The following is a 23,121-nucleotide window of genomic DNA, read 5'->3' on the forward strand; positions in this document are numbered from 1 at the left end:
TTAAATCGCCCATCGTATCTATTAAATAAAATACGCTATAGAACTGACGTACATTCTTTGAATCTCCGGCATAGAGGTCTCATTTCTCCGCCTTTGCATACCACTATATTTTATCAGCGGTCATTTTCTTATAATATTTATTTAATTTACAACCAGATTCCGGAGGACTTTAAAAATGTATCAACAAGCATATTTAAACATAAATACAAAAAATATTTATTGCAGTAGAATGGGTATATCTGGCGATCGTCGCGTTTATTAAATATGTATGTATTGGGTATGTTAAAGCTTATTGGATGTTTGGCACTTGTTGGGGGATACCTAGTCATATATTTTGGATGCAACAAAAGAAACAAAAAGGAAATTATAACTTATTTAATGAGGGAGTTTAAACACGAATCTTTTTTAAATTGCCTTTAGCCTCCTTTTTGCCTATATAATATTTTATTGTAAATTGGGCAAATAAACGATGTATTATTATTATTATTATATACTTTTTTTTTCTCAAAAAAATCCTCGGACCTCGATTAATATTTTTAGTTGCGCTCTTTTTTGTTGAAAACAAAGTTATACAGTGTGTCCCAAGATATCAGGTAATCGACTTTTTTTTTTAAATATCAGCCCTAATTTTTTATTGAGTATTTTGAAAGAATTTATCAAATTATACATAGCTGCAAAATGTCAAGTTTATGTGATTAACCGTTTTCAAGATAATTAAAGTAATAAAAAAAAAATTATAAATTATAAAATCTGTTTTGATTAAAAAGTTTTTAAACAAATGTTTAAAATTTCCATTTACTATTTAATATTAAACTAAACTTACACAATATAAGACAGTGGCGAAGCGTGAACTTTTTTTTCGGGTAGACAAACAATAAAAATCATTAATTAGAAAAAAATGTGTATTCAATATTATTCACTTTAATGAAATAGGGAATGAAAGCACATGAAATATTAACTCAGAGAGAAAAATTATGCAGTAATATAAAACAGAAAAAAATAATAATAGATAGCATAAAAATAATTACTACTTACAAAATACACAACTAAAATACAATTGCTAATATCGAAGAGTCGTTCATAAATAACCACTAAAATATCCACTAAAAAAACTTTTCTAAATTTCTATACACCCAAAAATAAAAATACTACTAATTATTAAATTACTATAGTACGCGCCCGCACTAAATGCCAAATGCAATTCATCAAAATTCAGTTTCATCAAAATTTTTCATTTCAGATTCATCAAAACAAAACAAAACTGAGGATCTATTGTAGCCGACCAGATCAAGCGTGTCCGTAAACAATAACCTTAAATAGCATAATAAAATAGCTGGTCGACTTCGATAGACAAAAGCTCGAATGTCTTTCCCGCGAGTAAATTTCGCATACGTAATAGGCTGAATTCTGATGCGGCCGGAGCTCTGTCGCCTGCGTTTTTGGTTCGATTAGATGCTCCGAATTTAGGAAATTCGGAGACAAATATCAATGTGTCTTCCGGGGCTCGTATACATTAATTGAGTGTCAGCCCTGCATTTTTACTTTCATCGGGGCGCCTTCGGATTAATCATGTTTAGATACTGTATCATAATAGTAAGGAGAGCGACTACGTCCTGTTTTAATTTTTTTTAAATTTTAATTCAGCAGTTACTTGAAATAATTACGTGATAAATTAATGACAAATAACTGGATAATTTTGGGTAGACAGTGTCTACCTTGTCTACTCGTACGCTTCGCCACTGTATAAAGATATAATTTTTTTAAAAATAACTTTTTATTGCGTGCCGATATGTCTAAAGAACATATCGACTTATACAAAACAGAAAAATTTCAGTTTTTTTATGACGATTTCCAAGATAATTGCAACATCTGGTTTTCAAGAAAAACAAGTTTTTTTTCTTTTATAAGTATTCAAAATGTATCCCATTTACTATTTGGCAATACACTAAACGTACTTGAGATTCGTTTTGAAGGTTTCTTAAAACTTCCGGAGAAATTAATCTACACTCGTGACTTATTCTGGTTTTCAACTCCTTAATGTTTACGGGCTTGGTTACATAAACTTTGGACTTGAAATTTCCCCATAGCAAAAAAATCTAAAGGTGTTAGATCGGGAGATCTTGCTGGCCAATCAAAAAGTCCTCTTCTACCAATCCATATGTCTGGAAATATAGTATCCAGATAGTTTCGAACAGGACGTGCAAAATGGGGAGGCGCACCATCTTATTGAAACACAACAGATGTTCCTGTTTGGTTTTGTTAATGATTAAACTACGAAATAAAGCTTTAAATAGGTTTCGACAGACAAAAAATAATGATCACTGGTCGTATTACAAACAAATTAGAAATTATACTACTTCTGCTATTCATGCTGAAAAAAAGGCTTTTCTTAACCATGAGCTAAAACATAGTAATACCAAGGAAAAGTCCAAAACTCTACATTACCTGCGAATTTATCAAAAAACTTGAATGACGCAAATTCACATTTTCCAATATTTCTGTCAAGCCACTTAACATCGACACAGGGCTTCTTAATGATTACCGTACCAATAGTCTAACGCACAATTCATTTAAGTTTAATGTTCAGTCACAAAATACCGTTATGAAAATTTTAGGAAAACTTAAGTCAAAAGCAATTGGTCGTGATAATTTAAACTTGGAGCTTATATTGCTCTGTTGTATATTTATAATACCGCATATTACTCATTTCATAAATTCATGCATACACTACCGCTCAAAAGTATTTGCCCACATGTATTCTTTTTAATATTTTAAATTAGATACAAAAATCTTATCTTTATACCTATATTTAGATTGTATCTCTTTTGTAAATTGCATATATGCTTAAACAGCATACCTATCAACTATGGTTCGTTGAAAAACACTGAGTATTTAAAAATAGTCTTGCAAATAACAAACAATGTAGTGAAAATATGCACTTCTTCTAAAAAACTAATCTGTTTAGAGCTCGTTTCTGATGAAATTTGAAACCTTTAAAGGTGTTTAGTCTTCAAGAATTGATTTTGTGTAACATCGGTAAATAATTTCGCTTGCTTATTGACGATTGTCACCGTTTCTTTGCTGGTTTTTCAATATTCTTTAAAATGGCTAAAACAAAAGAGTTATCGGTAGAAACAAAAGATATTATCACTGGACTTCATAAGGCTTGCAAGACTAACCGTCAAATTTCGACGGATTTGGGAATTCCAGGGCGGACTGTCTATTATAATGTTAGGAAATTCAGCAGAGAAGGGACTATTAGCAAAAAACCTCGATCGGGAAGGCCAAAGGCAACAAGTTCAAAGGAGGATTTAAATATTATAATTACAAGCAAACGCAATAGACGCAACTGAAATCACAGCAAAAATCAACAAGGAGCGTAAAAAAGCGGTCAGTGTTTCGACACTAAAACGGCGACATTATAATGCTGGTCTTAAAGGACGTTTAGCTGTATCAAAACCGCTACTGAAGGATGTTAATAAGAAAAAAAGACTTGAGTGGGCCCAATCACACAAAGAATGGACCGTTGATGACCGGAAGAAAGTTCTCTGGAGTGACGAGTCGAAATTCGAGGTTTTTGGAACAAAGGCGAGTTTTTGTTCGCCGTTATGCCGATGAAAGGGTCGCTGAGAACTGTACGGTGGCCTCAGTTAAACACGGTGGTGGTTCGGTGATGGTGTGGGGTTGTTTCGGGGATCTGCAGTGGGCGATCTAATTAGAATAGAGGGAATTCTTCGAAAAGAGGGTTACAAAACAATTTTAAGTGACAATGTACTTCGTCATGTACTACTGATAGATAAGATACTATTTATGCTTAGAAAATGAAGGAATTCTTTTTGACCATCTACTACCGACGTAGACTTTTTTATTAGCTTTTTTTGGTTATTTATTGTTATTGTTTATACTCATGTTGTGTATTGTTATTGTTTGTTAACGTTGCTAAATTGATTGATTAGCCAGCAATAAATTAGTTGCGTTGAGTAGGCCTTAGATTGATTTTTTTAACATTATTATTATTCTAAATATTTTAGGTACGAAAACATGAAAAACCATGTCTCTATGACGATCATTTTGTTTCTAAAGTGTACTTTCTTCTGAGGCATCGAAGATATTTAATAATGCTTAAACAAGGTCTAAGACATGATTGAGCCACAACTTGTGATGAACACCGTTAAATTCCGAATTAAAAGCACTTTAAATATTTAATACTGAAAATCCAGGTCCGTATTTGAAAAAAAAAGTTGATGACGGTGGACCGAAAGCGAAACGTCAGATCTAAAATGAAATAACGACATCTTAAAGAGGGAAAAAAGAGGCTATGAGAAACTATCATTTATTTTCAAAAATCTTTTGTAATAAGCTCGGCAGACAATATATTTTTTTTTCGGATAATTCCGGAACTATTCGGAATTGTTTAGTTTTCAAAGCGGCCTGTTATTAAGCACTCAACGCCGCTAAATTCTTCCCACTTAACGAACTTTCTATCTCTCATGGTTACGGAGATCCCTGTACTGGCCCTCCTTATCTGGGACACGTTGTATAAATCAAGTATTTGAAACCAGTTCGTGTATACTTAACAATATTTTCGAAAGCATATGTTTAAAGTTAATACCGTCAGCTGTTTGACAGAAAGTTAATCTGTCATAAAAATAAGTTACTGATCGTTTCAGCATCAATATGTTTGAGTTTTTATAAATATTTTATTTAAGTTTTGTACATTCTTTCTTTTAAGTAACCCCATAAAAAAGAATCAAGCGGAGCTAAATCAGGTGAACGTGGAGACCATTCAATCGATCCTCTTTGGCCGATCCATTGATTAAGACAGGTTTCATTTAACAACCTTATTACGTCTCTTCCGTAGTGCGTTGGAGCACCGTCTTGCTGAAACCAAGTTTTATTAAAGTTTCTACCTGTTATGCGTCTAATTTTTGATATTATTGCATCTCTTAAAAGTGTTTCATAGCTACCAGCGATTACATTTTCTTAAGCGAAAAATTAGTCATAATCAATATTTATCATCATCACATCAGATAATTCCATATGGCGATCAGGATCATCCTCATTTAGAGGTTGCACTAGATTAAATTTTGTAAAGGTAGAAATGGATACTTCTTAATTTTCGCTAAACAGACATATGACTTATTATAATCAAACTCGTCGGGTACTAGTATGATAAAAGATCATCTGATTGCTTTTCGTCGCTGGTGGTTCTTCAGGGTCTACCTGACTTAGGCAAATATTTAAAATTATTTCTGATATTATTAAAATGCTCAATTGTTATTTTAACTGCATTTTCCCAAATTGGTGTAACGTTTGCATGAAGAATTTCATTAAAAAGCTGTCTTAGACCCGTTTCGCACCGGGCCACTTTTCGCCGCCACCGGTGTCTGACACTGGTGGCCGCCACGTCGCGCCACAGCCGCTGCGACAGAAACTGAGCAGATTTCTCTGAATATAAATAGTTCCAAAATGGATATAGAGGAAGCAGTTTTGATGTCGGCTGCATTATTAATAATTCGACGGCGGCGTAGGCAAAGAAGAAATAATCCTAAAAAGCTATGGATACATCCATTGTTAAGTGACAGACATCAAAAAGGGCTATTTAATACTTTGTTGCCAGAGCAAGATGAAAAAACTTTTTTTCAATATTTCCGAATGTCCACGGGTTCTTTTAATGAACATTTAAATTTATTACAAGAAAACCTTCAAAAACAAGACACTATTTTCAAAAAAGCTATTTCTCCAAACGAAAAACTTATGGTTACATTACATTAAGGTAAGTGAAAAAGAGACATTCATGTTTACCTTTAATAAAATTATTTATAATTAATTATAACTACAAATTACGAAAGATAATACATTATTGATTAAAATCAATAAAGGAATTATCACTGTAATGTCAGCTCTGTGAATCTGTAGGAGATGTCAAGCACAAGGTAGTAATCAGGGTTTGATGGAGAGTTGGAAGTGTAGTCTGTGGTGGATGGGAACCTGGGAGATTATGATGATGTGACTAGTTCGGTGGATACGCTGGATATTGCGAGGTAGCAGGAAATAGAGAACCCTGTTGAAACCCGTAATTTGCTCTCTTAAAAACATTCATGAGTTCCATTTTTACATCCAATTTAAAATTATTTGGAATTTTTCTTAATTCTGGAATCAATGATAACAAAAACGTTGTATCCTCGTCATAATTAATTTGTGGACGGCTACTTTCGTTATTGTTTCGGATAATTTATTTTTTATTACATTAAAAAGAGCATTTTCTTCTTTAACTTCTTTTAAAGTTTTACGCCGTTTGGGTATATGTTTTAATCCAGTTGCTTCTTTTTGTGTATCTTCATTATCACCGCTAGTGATTTCTTCTTCTACTTCGGTTTCCTCAAGACTTGACATTGTGGCTTTAGCCACAGTTTGTAAAAAACTTAATTGATTAAAAAAAACATATTATTTTCTGTTTTTTGCACCTGATCCCGATTTTATGTTTTTTTGTTTAAGGAGCTCTCTGCTATAGCTATCTCTTATGCTTTTCCATTTCCGCTGAGCGATAGTGGCTGAAATCATAAAATAAAAATGTTAAAAAATGAAAATCCTTTTTTAGGTATCTAGCTACTGGATGTTCAATGATGGAACTGCATTTTAATTATAGACTTCGTGTTTTAACTGTTAGTGAAATTATAAGAGAAGTTTGTCATGTAATTTGGGAAAATATAAAGACAAAATGCATCCCAAATCCAACGAAGGAAGGCTGGCTAAAAGTTGTTCAAGGATTTTATAAACATGCCAATTTTCCAAATTGTGTAGGTGCGATACATGGTAAACTCATCAGAGTTATAGAGCCAAATAATAGCGGATCCATGTTTTATAATTATAAGCATTTCTTCTCTATTTTGTTACTGGCAGTATGTGATGCTAATTACCGATTTTCGTACGTGGATGTTGGAGCATATGGAAAATCTTCTGATTCTACTGTGTTTAAAAGTTCAACTCTCTATAAAAGACTAATGGAAAATAAATAAAATATTCCGGCTTATGCTAAACTAGAGGGTTCTAACATTGAATTACCATACGTCATTATAGGTGATAAAGGATTTGGAATCACACAATTTTTGCTACGACCTTATGGCGAAAATTTCTTGCCTATCAAGAAAAAAGTTTATAACTATCGACTATGCCGAGCTAGACGTTATATTGAATGTACCTTCGGTATATTGGCTAATAAATGCCGAATTTTTCACAGACCTTTAAATGTTGCTGTTCCACTTGCGGAAGATATAATAAAAGCCTGTTGCGTACTTCACAATTTTGTGAGAGAGCGAGATTGATAGAACTTTGATGATACTTTAAGCATCGAGGGTGAAAGCTTAAAAGATATGACTGTCAATTCAGCACAAGGAGGTAGAACAGCCAATGGAATTCGAGACAATTTTTCAAATTACTTCATGAATGAAGGTCAAGTGCCATGGCAAATCAACAAAATTTTAAAAAATATATGGTTTTTAATACCCAATTATTATTATTTATCTTTAACTCAATCATAATAAATTAAAGATATACATACCTATATTATTTTTTTCTATAGTTTCCTTGGTATCAAAATCTTCCACGAAAACTTTTATCACTCGCTCTCACGCATTTTTTTTAGCAATTTTATTGCTATACTCATTTAATTTATGGTCCCAAATAACGGGTTCCCCTTCGATGGCGCTTATAAAGTCCTCTGTATTGCACTCAAAATTCATTATTTCGATTTTTTCAATTTTTCTTCTTTAAAAAAAAATCGCGCCACAAATAGTCGCCCGGTGTGAACGTCTCAATTCATACTAGTGTTCTGCTAACCAAATAAAACGTGTCGAGTAGAGATGGGTTGCTAAATAGCAGCCTGCTATTTTTTAACTGCTATTTGATTTCTAATAATGTTAGCTGCTAGGGCTTCAAAAATAGCTGCTATTTTTGTAGCAACTAAAGTTGCATACGGAGCTATGACGGGGCTATTGACGCGAGTGTCACGAATGTCACGATAGCTGGGAAATGGAATAGCAATAGCACGATACGACTGCGACGCGAAGTGCAATTCGATGAGTGTAACAGAAACGGGAAACGGAGTATTCAGGATTCGGACTCTAAGGATCTCTCGGTGTGCTTTAAGGTTCGTTACAGACGTCTTATATAAAAAAACTGACTTACATATATTACACTTGGCTTTGCTTTTATCTTCATCTGATACTGAGAAGCAGTTCCAAATATCTGATTTCTTATTCATGTTGTTAGTTGAATAAAAGAACCTAAATAAATATACAAATAAATAACATCTTCAAAACATATTCAATGCAATTTACCTTTTTAAATTCTAATCTTCGAACAAGCAAACACAGCACACTAACTTTGAATTAATATTTTGAAATATTTCACACCTTTCTATTGTATTTTATCTTATTATGATACTACATTATATATGCTACTTTTTCCACAATACCTAACACATAGGACTGGATGTGGCCAATCGCCCACCAAAAAAGGCAAATAACCCCCATTCCCATTGGTTTACCGACGGTGAATCCCAGGCGCCGGCCAATCGAGACAGAAAAACAATAACAAATCGAGAATAAAGCCCTGTCTGTGAATCCCAGGCGTTTGCGCCTACTACCAATCACAGTATTTTGTTTCATACCTCTCCTTGAACGCTTGAAGAGTTTCAGGACTTCTAGGGATCACTACCACCTGCCATGTATGCTGATCTAACAATTTTGTTGTATTATTTGCGGTGAAATTTCTTATTTCGATAATTAACATTTGAGAGTTTGAGGTTTGAGTTGTAATTTATTAAACAAAAAGTGAAGACAACGAGCACCTACACTAAAAGTTTCAACAAAATATTGCTTAAAACAAAAAAACACCGAATGACAAACATTTTCAAAATGAAAATTCAAAATTTAGTTAATAAATTAAAAAAAAAGCAAATATTCTTTATAAAGTTATTTGTCATTGTCTTCAACGCTACTCGCTACTTATAAAGTAACACTGTAGCAACTGCTATTTAAATAGCAGCTTTAATTAACTGCTATTTTTGTGTAGCAGTAGCAAAAGCAACTGCTATTAAAAAATAGCTGGGTCGACACATCTCTAGTGTCGAGTGGTCGGCCGGTGGCGGGAGCCTGTGTCGCGGCGTTCAGTGACGTGGCGAGCGAAACGCTCCGTCTGAAAACGCGCATTTAAAACAATGCATTGCTAAAAGTGGACACTGGTAGCTGACACCGGTGGCGGACACCGGTGTCTCGGTGCGAACGGGGTCTTACATCGCTGTAAGATCTTTGATGATCAGCCATAAGAATGGATATTCTGTCTCGTTCAATAAGACGCACAAAGGCCGTTTTAATGTAAAAAATAAAATTTCAATTAGAATGTACAAAATCCCCAGTCAAAAAAAAAACAAAACGGAAGATGTTTCGCCTTTTATGGTTCCGGAATAAAAAATGCCAATTCTCGTTGCAAAAACCGTTTAACCTTAAAGAGTTACTTCGATCCCAAGGTTAAATATATATCTGAAAGTAAAATTTTCCGCTATTTCTGATTCCGAAATAAAAAATAGGGGTTTCCATTTAAAAAAGAAAAGTTGACTTTCGAATGACTTTGGGGTCAAGAACAAGGTCACCACTAAATTTTTAAGTGCAATCTGAACAACTTTTTTCTGAAACGTTTTATTGAAAAATCCGATCCTAGAAACTTACAGGGGGTACCCTTATACCGTTATACCCTCTATATTTCCACTTAAAAATATCGGAACTAAAAGTGCAATAAAATATTTTGGTCTCTAAACTATTGGTTTTGACTATTTAACATATAGGAAGTTAGTTAATAAATATATTCAATTGGTAACAAACCTGAACATTTCTCCGCTTCGAACATTGTTATCCACAGTTCCTCCAAAGATAAACATCGCATCGTTAACGACGGCAGACGCATGAAAAAGCCTGCCTGATGGAGCAAAAGAATCAGGATCTGGCAAAACGACCTAAAATATTTTAGTAATTATTTAAAAAATAATAAACAAGAATTATCTCACTATAAGACAGTTGAGAGATGAATATACAGATTGGCAAATGGATCACTACACATATAAAGTCCCTAACAGGCGAGATGTTGCAACGTCTCCGCCTCGACAGTACGCTGGTGTTCGAGATTCGAACTCGATTATTTTAAATTTTATTTCAGCAAGCGTCTGTCGTTGGTGGGGGGGGGGAGCTGTATCTTTTGCATCAAAATTTAAAAAAAATATTACGAGGCATTGGTATCTTTTTCTAATTCTTTCTTCTAAATCTATTTCTTAATTCTATCTTTTTCTAAGGAAATAATAAAATTAATAATTATAAATCAGTTTATTTACAATAATGAAAAAAAAATATTACAAAATGATTAATTTCAATTTACCAGTAAATAAACAATAATCATAGAAGTAGTAGTATACTACTTGTACGTAATAACTTATTGCACCTATACATAATAATAACAATAATAAAACGTAAATAAAAATAAAGAATAATAATAACAACATTCCCGGACTGAGGTCGGAGCTACAGGTAATTTAGAGTTCAGTATTAAATGTCTTTTTTTAGGATTTGGGTCATATCTGTATACAGTGCTTTCATTTCAAAACGATTTTCCAGCTCAAGTAGACTTTTGTCATTGGATTTTAAATCACCCAAATCTTCGTCAAAAAATTTTGTGGTCAGATGAGGCAACTTTTTCTAGGAGTAAGGGCTTTAACAGCCGTAATACTCATTTTTGGAGCATCGAGAATCCGAGAGTAGTTCGACGAACTAACTTTCAGCATAGATTTTCCTTTAACGTATGAGCGGGTTTCATAGGAGATAAATTGATAGGCCCAATTATTTTGCCACACAGGTTAACTGCTCGTCATTATTTAAATTTTCTTCAAAACAATCTCAGAGATTTACTGGACTATGTTCCCATAGAAACTCGGCTGGAAATGATTTTTCAGCATGATGGGGCACCAGCTCACTACAGCCGACAGGTGCACACATAAAACACTATCGTTTTTTCAAAAGTAATATTATTAAGCCAATGACACGCTATATTCCGTAATCCTCGAGTATATCAGTGTTTGGTTTACAACAGCAGCATGGTTGATTGATTACTGAATATACACTATCTTAGTCTCAACTATAAGCACTCATTGATTTTCAATGAAGCCATTAACAATAGTTGGCATTGGATTTTAATTATAAGGTTCTTTGGTGGCAAACATAAGGTAAAATAAAATTAACATAGGTTTTCTTGAAACAATTTTAACTACTTTTTGGATTGAAAGCATTTCGTGTTACAGATAATGAAAGTATATTTACGTTAAAGGAAGAATATTGTTGATTTATTGATATCCTTTATTTCAATGAAACTATTCTATACTTAAATAAATTTAAAGTAATTTTTAAATTAATATACGTCTATATTTGTTTCAAATATATATTTTTTTAATTGAAATAACGGTTCTTTTTGATTTGATACTTGAGTACGTTTAAATGAATGATTGAAGTTTATTTGAAATTAAGAGCGGATTCCTTAGCTAACTTTAAATAAAAAAATGTTATGAATATAAATCCGAAAATGCTTTGATTCAAGATATGGGGTGTGCAGAGTAACAAAGGGTTAAAATTTCTTTTAACATTTTATACACCCTTTATCTTGAATATAAAGCATTTTCGGACGTATATTCATAACATTATTTATTTAAAGTTAGCCTATGCGAGTAGATAAGCTCGAAAATGTTATAAAATATATTAACTATAATACCTACACTATATTATGCAAAAAAATTTTAGGTAACCATAGAGATATAATAAATATACAGGTATGTAGGTAGATGTATATTTTCACAAATAAAAAAGTAGGTAGGTATGTACCGGGTGGCCAACTAAGAATGGACGTCGGCGATATCTCAGGCCCTAATAGTCGTAGCGCCTTGAAAAAAAAAAATTGTAATAAAAGTGGTCAAAAAAAAATGCTGGAAATTATTTTGAAGTTCATTGGTCAACCGCTAGAGGGCGCCACAGCTTCTTTAAATCTTAAAATTGCATTTTTGCCAAAAAACCTCCAATAACGTACACCTCAAAATATTATATTAATATTCTAGGAAGATTTCCTCACAAAAAAGTTTCTACAAAAATTTCTGTCAGTTGTCACATAAAGTGGTGGGGGGCGTTTTTAGCTTGAATAAAGAAAACAGCTGAAAATCAGCTGTGACTAGACCGATTTTTTTTAAACATTTTTTTTTTTAAGTCTATTGTTGCCTTATTTTTTCAACCAAAAAAAAAATTCAAATTACTTTTCCTAAAATCCGCTAGAGGGCGTTGACTTGTGACTAACCCTTTCTGACGGATTATTTAAAAAAACTCAAATGCAATTATATATATTTTTTTACGTCATTAAAAGCGGGGAAGAAAACCAAAGAAACTGGTGAAAACGGCACTTCGATATCATTTCTTAAACAAAAGTTATAAAAAAAAAGTGTCCATTCGAAAATAAAAATGACAAAAATGGCGATAAACTCCTATTTGCTTAGACAAACTGAATAAACTCCTTTTATACAAGTATTTTTTAAAGAAACAAACTCACAGTACTCTTTTAGAAAATCCGACATACATGATTGATTGTTATACGTTTATTTATACAGGGTGTTAACTAAACCAAGTTGACCAAATGGGCCTATTTTGGGAAAACTGTGCATAGGAAAGTTGAGTTAGTAGGCTATGGAAACAAAAGTGGCAGGTAACCATGGAAGCAAAATATGTAAATATTTCAGTTAAATGTCATTTTAGCGTCTCTTCTTGCGATTGTTAAAGCGTTTTTAAGTCTCGCTAATAACATCCAATAGTTTTCTTGTTAGTTCGCCGTATTGTGAACTTTGTTTTTCCAGTTTTCCGTGTTGTTCCAGTTTTTCGTGTTGTGCCAGTTGTTCGTATTGTTCCAGTTTTTCCTGTTTTGTTCCAGTTTTTTGTGTTTTGTTCAAGGTTTTTGTTCCTTAACTTTTTATCTCTGTTTTTCGTATTGCTTTGTTTAACAATGCTTTACACAAACGAAGAGGCGTTTGACATAATAGGTACTTATTTTTAATGTATGAGAAATGCCACAGTTGCTGCAAGGGTGTATGCGCATCAGTTTCCTGATAGACGCCATCCTACTGCAAAAGTTTTTCTTCGGATCATACATCGTTTGCGAACGACTGGAAACGTTCGGCTGCCCGTGTTTCGGAGATAACGCAGGGGACGCACCGAAGACAACATAATAAATGTTTTAGCCTACGTCGAGTTTAATCCTCACTTAAGTACTAGAACAATAGCGCACGACCTGGGAGTAAATCGAACTACTGTTCAGAATATTCTTAAGGAGTACAGGTAAGCGATCTTTTGGATATTAATCTTCACTATACGCGATGAGACTTAATTTTCCTATGGAGAGTTCATTTTTTGATGATGATGCTTTAAATGTAAAATTAATTAATTTTTACACGAAAAGCACCAGATTGGTCTATTCTGTTGAATCAGCAGTCATCATCTTGTTCCAGGTTTCATCCATATCATTTAGTCCTGCATCAAGAATTAAGTGCACAAGATTTTGACCGAAGGCTAGACCATTGTCACTGGCTTTTGGGTATGATTGTAGAGGATCCTCAGGTGCTTTCAAACATATTATGGACAGATGAGGCTACATTTCACAGCAATGGAGGCGTGAATCTCCACAATATTCATTACTGGTCACCAACGAATCCGCACTGTATGCGAGAAGTCCAGCATCAAGGCCGTTGGTCTTAAATTGTTGGGCAGGAAAATTAGGAGGTCGAATTATCGGCCCATTTTTTTTAACAACGCACTAAATGGTGCAAATTATTTGCAGTTTTTAAGGGAGGAATTGCCAATTTTATTAGAGAATGTGCCACTTGAAATTCGCCACCGTGCTGGAACATCACTCGTTGGCGAATTTCAAGTGGCACATTCTCTAATAAAATTGGCAATTCCTCCCTTAAAAACTGCAAATAATTTGCACCATTTAGTGCGTTGTTAAAAAAAATGGGCCGATAATTCGACCTCCTAATTTTCCTGCCCAACAATTTAAGACCAACGGCCTTGATGCTGGACTTCTCGCATACAGTGCGGATTCGTTGGTGACCAGTAATGAATATTGTGGAGATTCACGCCTCCATTGCTGTGAAATGTAGCCTCATCTGTCCATAATATGTTTGAAAGCACCTGAGGATCCTCTACAATCATACCCAAAAGCCAGTGACAATGGTCTAGCCTTCGGTCAAAATCTTGTGCACTTAATTCTTGATGCAGGACTAAATGATATGGATGAAACCTGGAACAAGATGATGACTGCTGATTCAACAGAATAGACCAATCTGGTGCTTTTCGTGTAAAAATTAATTAATTTTACATTTAAAGCATCATCATCAAAAAATGAACTCTCCATAGGAAAATTAAGTCTCATCGCGTATAGTGAAGATTAATATCCAAAAGATCGCTTACCTGTACTCCTTAAGAATATTCTGAACAGTAGTTCGATTTACTCCCAGGTCGTGCGCTATTGTTCTAGTACTTAAGTGAGGATTAAACTCGACGTAGGCTAAAACATTTATTATGTTGTCTTCGGTGCGTCCCCTGCGTTATCTCCGAAACACGGGCAGCCGAACGTTTCCAGTCGTTCGCAAACGATGTATGATCCGAAGAAAAACTTTTGCAGTAGGATGGCGTCTATCAGGAAACTGATGCGCATACACCCTTGCAGCAACTGTGGCATTTCTCATACATTAAAAATAAGTACCTATTATGTCAAACGCCTCTTCGTTTGTGTAAAGCATTGTTAAACAAAGCAATACGAAAAACAGAGATAAAAAGTTAAGGAACAAAAACCTTGAACAAAACACAAAAAACTGGAACAAAACAGGAAAAACTGGAACAATACGAACAACTGGCACAACACGAAAAACTGGAACAACACGGAAAACTGGAAAAACAAAGTTCACAATACGGCGAACTAACAAGAAAACTATTGGATGTTATTAGCGAGACTTAAAAACGCTTTAACAATCGCAAGAAGAGACGCTAAAATGACATTTAACTGAAATATTTACATATTTTGCTTCCATGGTTACCTGCCACTTTTGTTTCCATAGCCTACTAACTCAACTTTCCTATGCACAGTTTTCCCAAAATAGGCCCATTTGGTCAACTTGGTTTAGTTAACACCCTGTATAAATAAACGTATAACAATCAATCCTGTATGTCGGATTTTCTAAAAGAGTACTGTGAGTTTGTTTCTTTAAAAAATACTTGTATAAAAGGAGTTTATTCAGTTTGTCTAAGCAAATAGGAGTTTATCGCCATTTTTGTCATTTTTATTTTCGAATGGACACTTTTTTTTTATAACTTTTGTTTAAGAAATGATATCGAAGTGCCGTTTTCACCAGTTTCTTTGGTTTTCTTCCCCGCTTTTAATGACGTAAAAAAATATATATAGTTGCATTTGAGTTTTTTGAAATAATCCGACAGAAAGGGTTAGTTACAAGTCAACGCCCTCTAGCGGATTTTAGGAAAAGTAATTTGAAATTTTTTTTTGGTTGAAAAAATAAGCCAACAATAGACATAAAAAAAATATGTTTAAAAAAAATCGGTCCAATCATAGCTGATTTTCAGCTGTTTTCTTTATTCAAGCTAAAAACGCCCCCCACCACTTTATTTGACAACTGACAGAAATTTTTGTAGAAACTTTTTTGTGAGGAAATCTTCCTAGAATATTAATATAATATTTTGAGGTGTACGTTATTGGAGGTTTTTTGGCAAAAATGCAATTTTAAGATTTAAAGAAGCTGTCGCGCCCTCTAGCGGTTGACCAATGAACTTCAAAATAATTTCCAGCATTTTTTTTTGGCCACTTTTATTACAAAATTTTTTTTTTCAAGGGGCTACGACTATTAGGGCCTGAGATATCGCCGACGTCCATTCTTAGTTGGCCACCCGGTACATAACACATACAATTATATAATATATGCATGCATAATAATTATAATAATACATACTTACCCTTAGTACAAAATACAATAAAAAACTATAAAAAATTTAAAAGAGCTTTAATAAAGAAACAAAAATTTAAAAAAATTAACAAATATTTTCCAATTTGGTATGTGAACTTCTACAAAAAAAAAACATATTTCTTGCTTATGTTTTGGTTATTAATCTAAGCATATTATACTTAATTGCTTACAACCAAGAGATTACTTAACATATAATATTAAAAAAGAACATATAATATTAATATATAAATATACATAACATATAATATTAAAACAGAAATTCAGAGGATTGAAATGCAATTCCTATAGATAACCACTATGTTTATGGTGTGTATTATCAATAAAATAAATACTAATAAACGTTTAACTACATGAATAAATCCAAGGTACATGATAAAAGTATCTTATTACGTACCTTTAAAGACAGGAATTAAGTCCTTCATGCCCCAGGAATCTAACGGTCCATCTATTGTAAAAATTATTGCCTCCATTACCCAGAAAAAATCACCTGATTACCATGAACCAAAAAACAACCCACAAACACAAAAGCCAGAAAGCGAATGCGACACGGGATCAAGGGATCGGTCGATTGCGTCTTTAAAATACATAATAATGTCGAATGGATAGTATAACTGTTGAGCCAACAATAGTGTATCATTGAAAACATTGCGCCGAATTTCATCCAATGGAATTTTTTATTGTTTCCGATCTCTTATAATTGGCATAAATAAGGCTAATAATTCAGCTGAATATAAAGCAAGATTTACACAATAATATATCTAATAGCTACAATACATGTAACATTTTGATTTAAACAGAACTATCGTTCCTTTAGCTATAGTTTTTAATTGATTTAATTAGATGCTTCATTTTATTTTAAGTACAAGAGCTTATTAGGTGAATATTCTTTATATATAATTTAACAGTAGGGCAATATAATTTTAACAATATAATTATATTTAAATGAATGTGAGTCTAATGCTTGGTGTAATCACATTTTATTTGCACCAATGAGTGTGCTCACAATAATAGTACTATTGTTTAAAATACTTTAGTGTTTTTTCTGTGTGAGAAACTGGCTGGACAATAATTTTACAGGCAGATGGATAGGCCGAGGTGGTCCAATAAACTGGCCTGCACGATCGCCCGACCTTAATCCTCTGGATTATTATCTTTGAGGTAATATGTGCAATATTATTTATGCCACCGAAATTTATACTCCAGAAGTGCTTCAGAGGCGAATTCTCGCAGCTGCAGGCCAAATAAGAGAAAATCGATTTGAAATTCTTAGATCGACCCAAAACATTCAAAAAAGATCCAGGTTATGCATTCAGGAAAACGGAAACTTGTTTGAACATATGCCTCAAATAAATTAGTATTTTTATCTGTTTGCAATTTTATTTGTCAATTTACTTTTGAAGCGTGCTATTGAGTTTTAATAAAAATTGTTAATAATAATACTATGCAGCGTTATTTTTAAATGCGTTTTTCTCGAAAATGGTAATTCCTAGCGTTATTGACCAAGAGGTACTATTTTACGTAAAAAGCTTTAAATTTTTAAAATTTAAAGAAAAAAAAACAAAAACTTTGCAAACTATTTCTTTTAGGCTCACCCTCTAAATGATACGCACCTGACTAAATAATGAAAATTATGAAATGACAACTAAATTCAGCATATCAAAATTGGGAGAATACCAAAATTTAAAATTTTGATATGTACCCGTTTCGAAAATAAGTGGAAAAAACAGGGGCGTAGCTCCCTTGGGGGGCGTTTGCCGATATATGTTTGTAGGAAAAAGTGAGGTTATTTTTGATCTGAATACAGGGTTCGCGTTTCGTCCACTAATTTTGGGACATCCCGTATAGAATGAACTCTACCTATCAAAAAATAGGAATAATCTATACTTAAAAGCAACCTGAATTAATTTTAAATCCGTTCTAAGCGGAGATAGAGTCAATGTTTTTACGTTGTTGTCGTACAATTATATGGCCACTTATAAGTTTATTTTAAGATAATAATTATTACAGCTTATTCAGCATTTAGAAGTATATATAAAGAGGATGTGAAAGAGGAGTAGTTATTAGTCATCTTAGCGCAGTCATAAGTAAGCTTTGCAACATTGTAACCTAAATTATATTCTTGTGTTTAATAAATTAATTTTTTAAAAACACGAGTTGCGATTTATTAAATAAAATTGTACGATAACGATGTAAACACTTAAATATAATTACAATACGTAAAATTCTTAAAATCTTTCACTTTTCCCGACACCACTGTATAGTAGATAATTTGATTTAATAGTTTTACATTACTGTAAAAGAATATTATATTGCACTATTTTTTTTTAGTAGCTTATCTCAAATTTCAATAAAATCGCTATGACTAATCAGTGTAGTAAAATTTAGCAATGTTGTTTTTAGTCCTAAACCATAATCCCTTAAATGAAATTCGGCTACAACTCGGCGAAGAAACTGGGTAAATACTGTTAAAATGAATTTCGCTGGTATCATTTATTTAAAATATCATCACATTATGAAAATATCGCTTTAGTAAATTTCATGTCATCATTATTTAATATAATAGCATCTCTAACAGAATACAAAAACCTAAACAAATACTTACACTCCATGTTTGAGAATCCAAATCAAAACAGTGAAGATCGTTTGATAGCGTAGCATCAGCTGCACCGCCGAAAACATACAAATGCCTATCAAAAGATACCATGGTATGTCCATATCTTCTGGCAGGTGGCTGAGGAGCACCTCTCAGAATTCGCTCAGTAGAAATTCTTGTCCAACTACAAATAATCTTAGGCTTTTACCAAATAAATATATAAATAAGGTTTTTATTTATGAAATACAATAATAAAGAAAGAAAATGTATTCAATTGTTCTAAATCGGCAAGGCTGGTGAAGTCTAGCAAATGAATGCTATTCTACTTAAATAGAAGTCGAAAAAGAGAACACTTAATGACGTTTTTCTTTTCAAAATAAACAAATAAAATTTGATATATCTTTTTTTTTGGTGGCATGTGGCATTTACCCATGCAGCCAGTTTTACAATTTTTATATTTTATTTCATTTGCTATTATTACGTATCGCATATTTCTAACCACTTTGATAATTGATTTAAAAATATTCGTTATCCTTTATGCAAATTATGTTTTTTTTTATGTTATCTTATTTTTAATATCTAGATAAAGTCGAATTTATACCCATTTGTAATGACGTCATTTTTGTTTATCTTTGTTTAGCATATTCCAAAGCGGCGACAACAAACTTTTAAAAAATATGTGGTGATGATTATTCATCTTTTATATACTAGGTTATGTGAAATATCCGTCACTGTCAATCAAAAATATTGGTTTGTCAACTTGTTCTTGAAAGTTATTTCGAAAAGTGTTATTGGCTTTTTTTCAACTGGAAAAGGAACAAGTCCGAAACGGAAGTGCACTTCAAATTGAGAATGTGATACAGCGAGCCGCAGATGCAACAAAATTGAGCACAACAACGATCGCAAATATAATGAAGAATGGGATAAAATCAGATCAGGATTACGCAGCCCGTATATCTTCCAAGCAAAAGACAGCAAAAACCAAAATTACAACATATTTGAAACATAAAATTCGGGACACAATTTATTCTATGTACGCCAGAAAAGAATATGTAATATTGGCAACAATAAGAGAAAAGTTCAGGGAAGAAATTGAATATTTTGAGTTTTCCATTGAGTCCTTAAGAAGATGGATCAAAAGTATAGGCTTCAAGTGGAAAAAATCAAATAACAGAAAATATTTAATGGACTTGCCAAATATTGTTCATAAAAGAATCAATTTTTTAAGGGAGTATATCAAAAATAGAAATGTAGGTCCGGAAGGTTTTACTCGAGTTTTTATTGACGAGACGTGGATTTTTAGCAAGGGATCATTTCGTAGTAGCTGGCAAGATAACACCAAGCACACGGATTCAAGAAAAAACAGTGAAGGTAAAAATTATCTGGTTATCTTTTTAGTTTTTTTTTTGTATAAAAACTATTGCCCTTGTAAGGGCCCTCTAACTTCATAATTTCATCTGTTTCATAGTTTCATATAATTTCTCTCAAGACAATATGAGGGAATTTAACTTCATACACTACTCGTATGTGCATGGAACATTACTTATTAATTATATTAAATTTATGTTCTGGAAGAATGATTTCTGAAAGAAGAGAATTGAATTATCTTTTATTTTTAAGGGCATCGTTATATCGTGGTCCATTATTATTAAAGACGGGAGATTATCATGACAATATGAACAGGAAAAACTTCGAAAACTGGTTTAAAACTCAGCTGGTTCCAAATCTTCCCCCAAAGTCATTTATAATCATGGACAATGCAAGTTACCATTCTGGTTTATTAGAAGAAATCCCGAGAAAATCTTGGACAAACCAGAGACTGACCGAATGGTTGAAGAAAAAGAATATTGGCTTTCCAGAAAAAGCCATGAAAGATAAAATATGGAGTATTGCACGCAGAAACTGCCCTAGTGAAAAAAAGTACTTCCTTAATGAATATGTTAAACCTTTAGGACACAAAAATTTACGACTGCCACCATATCATTGCCAGTTTAATGCAATTGAAATGGTATGGTCGGAATGTAAACGAAAATATGATCAATATATTTCCAATTTTAAGGGGTCACCTTCAGAAGTTCTGACTACATGGGAAAGGGTAATAAGCGAAATTTCTATAGATCATTGGCAAGAATATGTTTTTCATACAGAAAAGGTAATTGAAAAGGCTTGGGAGGCAATACAAGTGTGTGATGCCTATGACATTCTGCCACTTGTGATTACGACTGACGAAGACGACGATGACGAAGACAATATCTCTGATTTCAGTTCTGACTCTGACAATACTGGCGAGATTGATTAAGCTTTTTTTGTTCTAGCAAATTGTATTTTATGATCGTCGTTTAAGTATTTAATCATATCGTTGCAATTTCATTAACTTGGTAATGCAATATGGCGTGTTTTTTTTTGAGTTTGTATGTTTTATTTTTTGGAATGATATTTTCATTTTAATGTGTTAACATATTCCTTCAAGCAGCATTTTTTTTCTAGTGCTAATAAATGCATAATATTAAATGGACTAGCCACTTTACATTCTACGCGTAAATTAACCACTAGTATCTCGATTTCTTCAGTATATTTTTTACATTCAAAAAATATGTGATTTAGGTCACCTGTAACATTACAATTTGTGCACAGATCAGTAGGTAATACTTTAATTTTGTTAAGGTGTGCTGGGTAGCAAGCATGTCCTAATTTTATACGAATTATAGTTGTTTTAAAACGCCTTGGCACGTTTAGTTCACTATGCCAGTATGCAGAAGGTATTTTTGGAAAACAGTGAAGGTAAAAATTATCTGGTTATCTTTTTAGATTTTTTTTTTGAATAAAAACTATTGCCCTTGTAAGGGCCCTCTAACTTCATAATTTCATCTGTTTCATAGTTTCATATAATTTCTCTCAAGACAATATGAGGGAATTTAACTTCATACACTACTCGTATGTGCATGGAACATTACTTATTAATTATATTAAATTTATGTTCTGGAAGAATGATTTCTAAAAGAAGAGAATTGAATTATTTTTTATTTTTAAGGTCATCGTTATATCGTGGTCCATTATTATTAAAGACGGGAGATTATCATGACAATATGAACAGGAAAAACTTCGAAAACTGGTTTAAAACTCAGCTGGTTCCAAATCTTCCCCCAAAGTCATTTATAATCATGGACAATGCAAGTTACCATTCTGGTTTATTAGAAGAAATCCCGAAAAAATCTTGGACAAACCAGAGACTGACCGAATGGTTGAAGAAAAAGAATATTGGCTTTCCAGAAAAAGCCATGAAAGATAAAATATGGAGTATTGCACGCAGAAACTGCCCTAGTGAAAAAAAGTACTTCCTTAATGAATATGTTAAACCTTTAGGACACAAAAATTTACGACTGCCACCATATCATTGCCAGTTTAATGCAATTGAAATGGTATGGTCGGAATGTAAACGAAAATATGATCAATATATTTCCAATTTTAAGGAGTCACCTTCAGAAGTTCTGACTACATGGGAAAGGGTAATAAGCGAAATTTCTATAGATCATTGGCAAGAATATGTTTTTCATACAGAAAAGGTAATTGAAAAGGCTTGGGAGGCAATACAAGTGTGTGATGCCTATGACATTCTGCCACTTGTGATTACGACTGACGAAGACGACGATGACAAAGACAATATCTCTGATTTCAGTTCTGACTCTGACAATACTGGCGAGATTGATTAAGCTTTTTTTGTTCTAGCAAATTGTATTTTATGATCGTCGTTTAATAGTACAGTCAATCTGTAATTTTTTTTTTTAAAAACTATCCAAGTCGCTAATTTTTTGAGGGTCGATTCTATTTCCGAAGAAAAGCTTAAGTCCTCGGAATTGAGAGTCTCACCCCCCCCCCCTTTTTTGGGAAACTCAAAAAGTTTTTCAAATCGATTTTCCAGCTAAACAGCGAGTCATACAGAAAAACTTATTCAACATAAAATGTAGAGCTTTTTGTGCTCTACAATTCATCTCATGGGCCCGAAGCTGTAGAACCAAAATTCGAAAAGTTAGAGGGCGCCAAAGTCACCAAAAATGACCTGTTTCATTTTTTCACTGAGAAACAATTTTTTTTTTACTATCGCAAGGATTGCAAAAATGTAGAGGACAAAAATACCTACAAAATGCATGTCTTACTTTTTTTACTCTTACCGAGCTCATGAGAAGGGTTACGCAATGTTGAAAAGCATGGTTGGAAACGCAAACATGGACAGCTTTGGTTCTTTGAATTTTAAACGAAACAATGCCGTTAAGCCAATATCCAACATGTTTTCATCTATCAGAACGAAGGACAGAGTCATGATGATCGATCCACTCACTCTTTTCTCGAGAATGTTGATTACACAACCGGATAGAGAGAAATTGGAAATGTATCGCCAGTACGAACTCGCTCCATACCCTATGTC

General features: G+C 33.1%; 1 protein-coding gene across 1 annotated transcript in view; it reads right to left on the reverse strand.

Annotated features, from left to right (window-relative positions):
* The window catches only part of LOC126744388 (leucine-zipper-like transcriptional regulator 1), a 126,619-nt gene that overhangs the window by 28,848 nt on the left and 74,650 nt on the right, over window positions 1-23,121 (reverse strand). The window contains exons 6-7 of the mRNA XM_050451771.1: window positions 18,708-18,882; window positions 9,882-10,012 (exon numbers count right to left, since the gene is read on the reverse strand). Of these exons, the coding sequence (XP_050307728.1) occupies window positions 9,882-10,012; window positions 18,708-18,882 (306 nt within the window). The remainder of the gene's footprint in view (window positions 1-9,881; window positions 10,013-18,707; window positions 18,883-23,121) is intronic.

This window comes from Anthonomus grandis, chromosome 14 (genome assembly GCF_022605725.1).
Source record: "Anthonomus grandis grandis chromosome 14, icAntGran1.3, whole genome shotgun sequence".
Classification (NCBI taxonomy): Eukaryota; Metazoa; Arthropoda; class Insecta; order Coleoptera; family Curculionidae; genus Anthonomus; species Anthonomus grandis.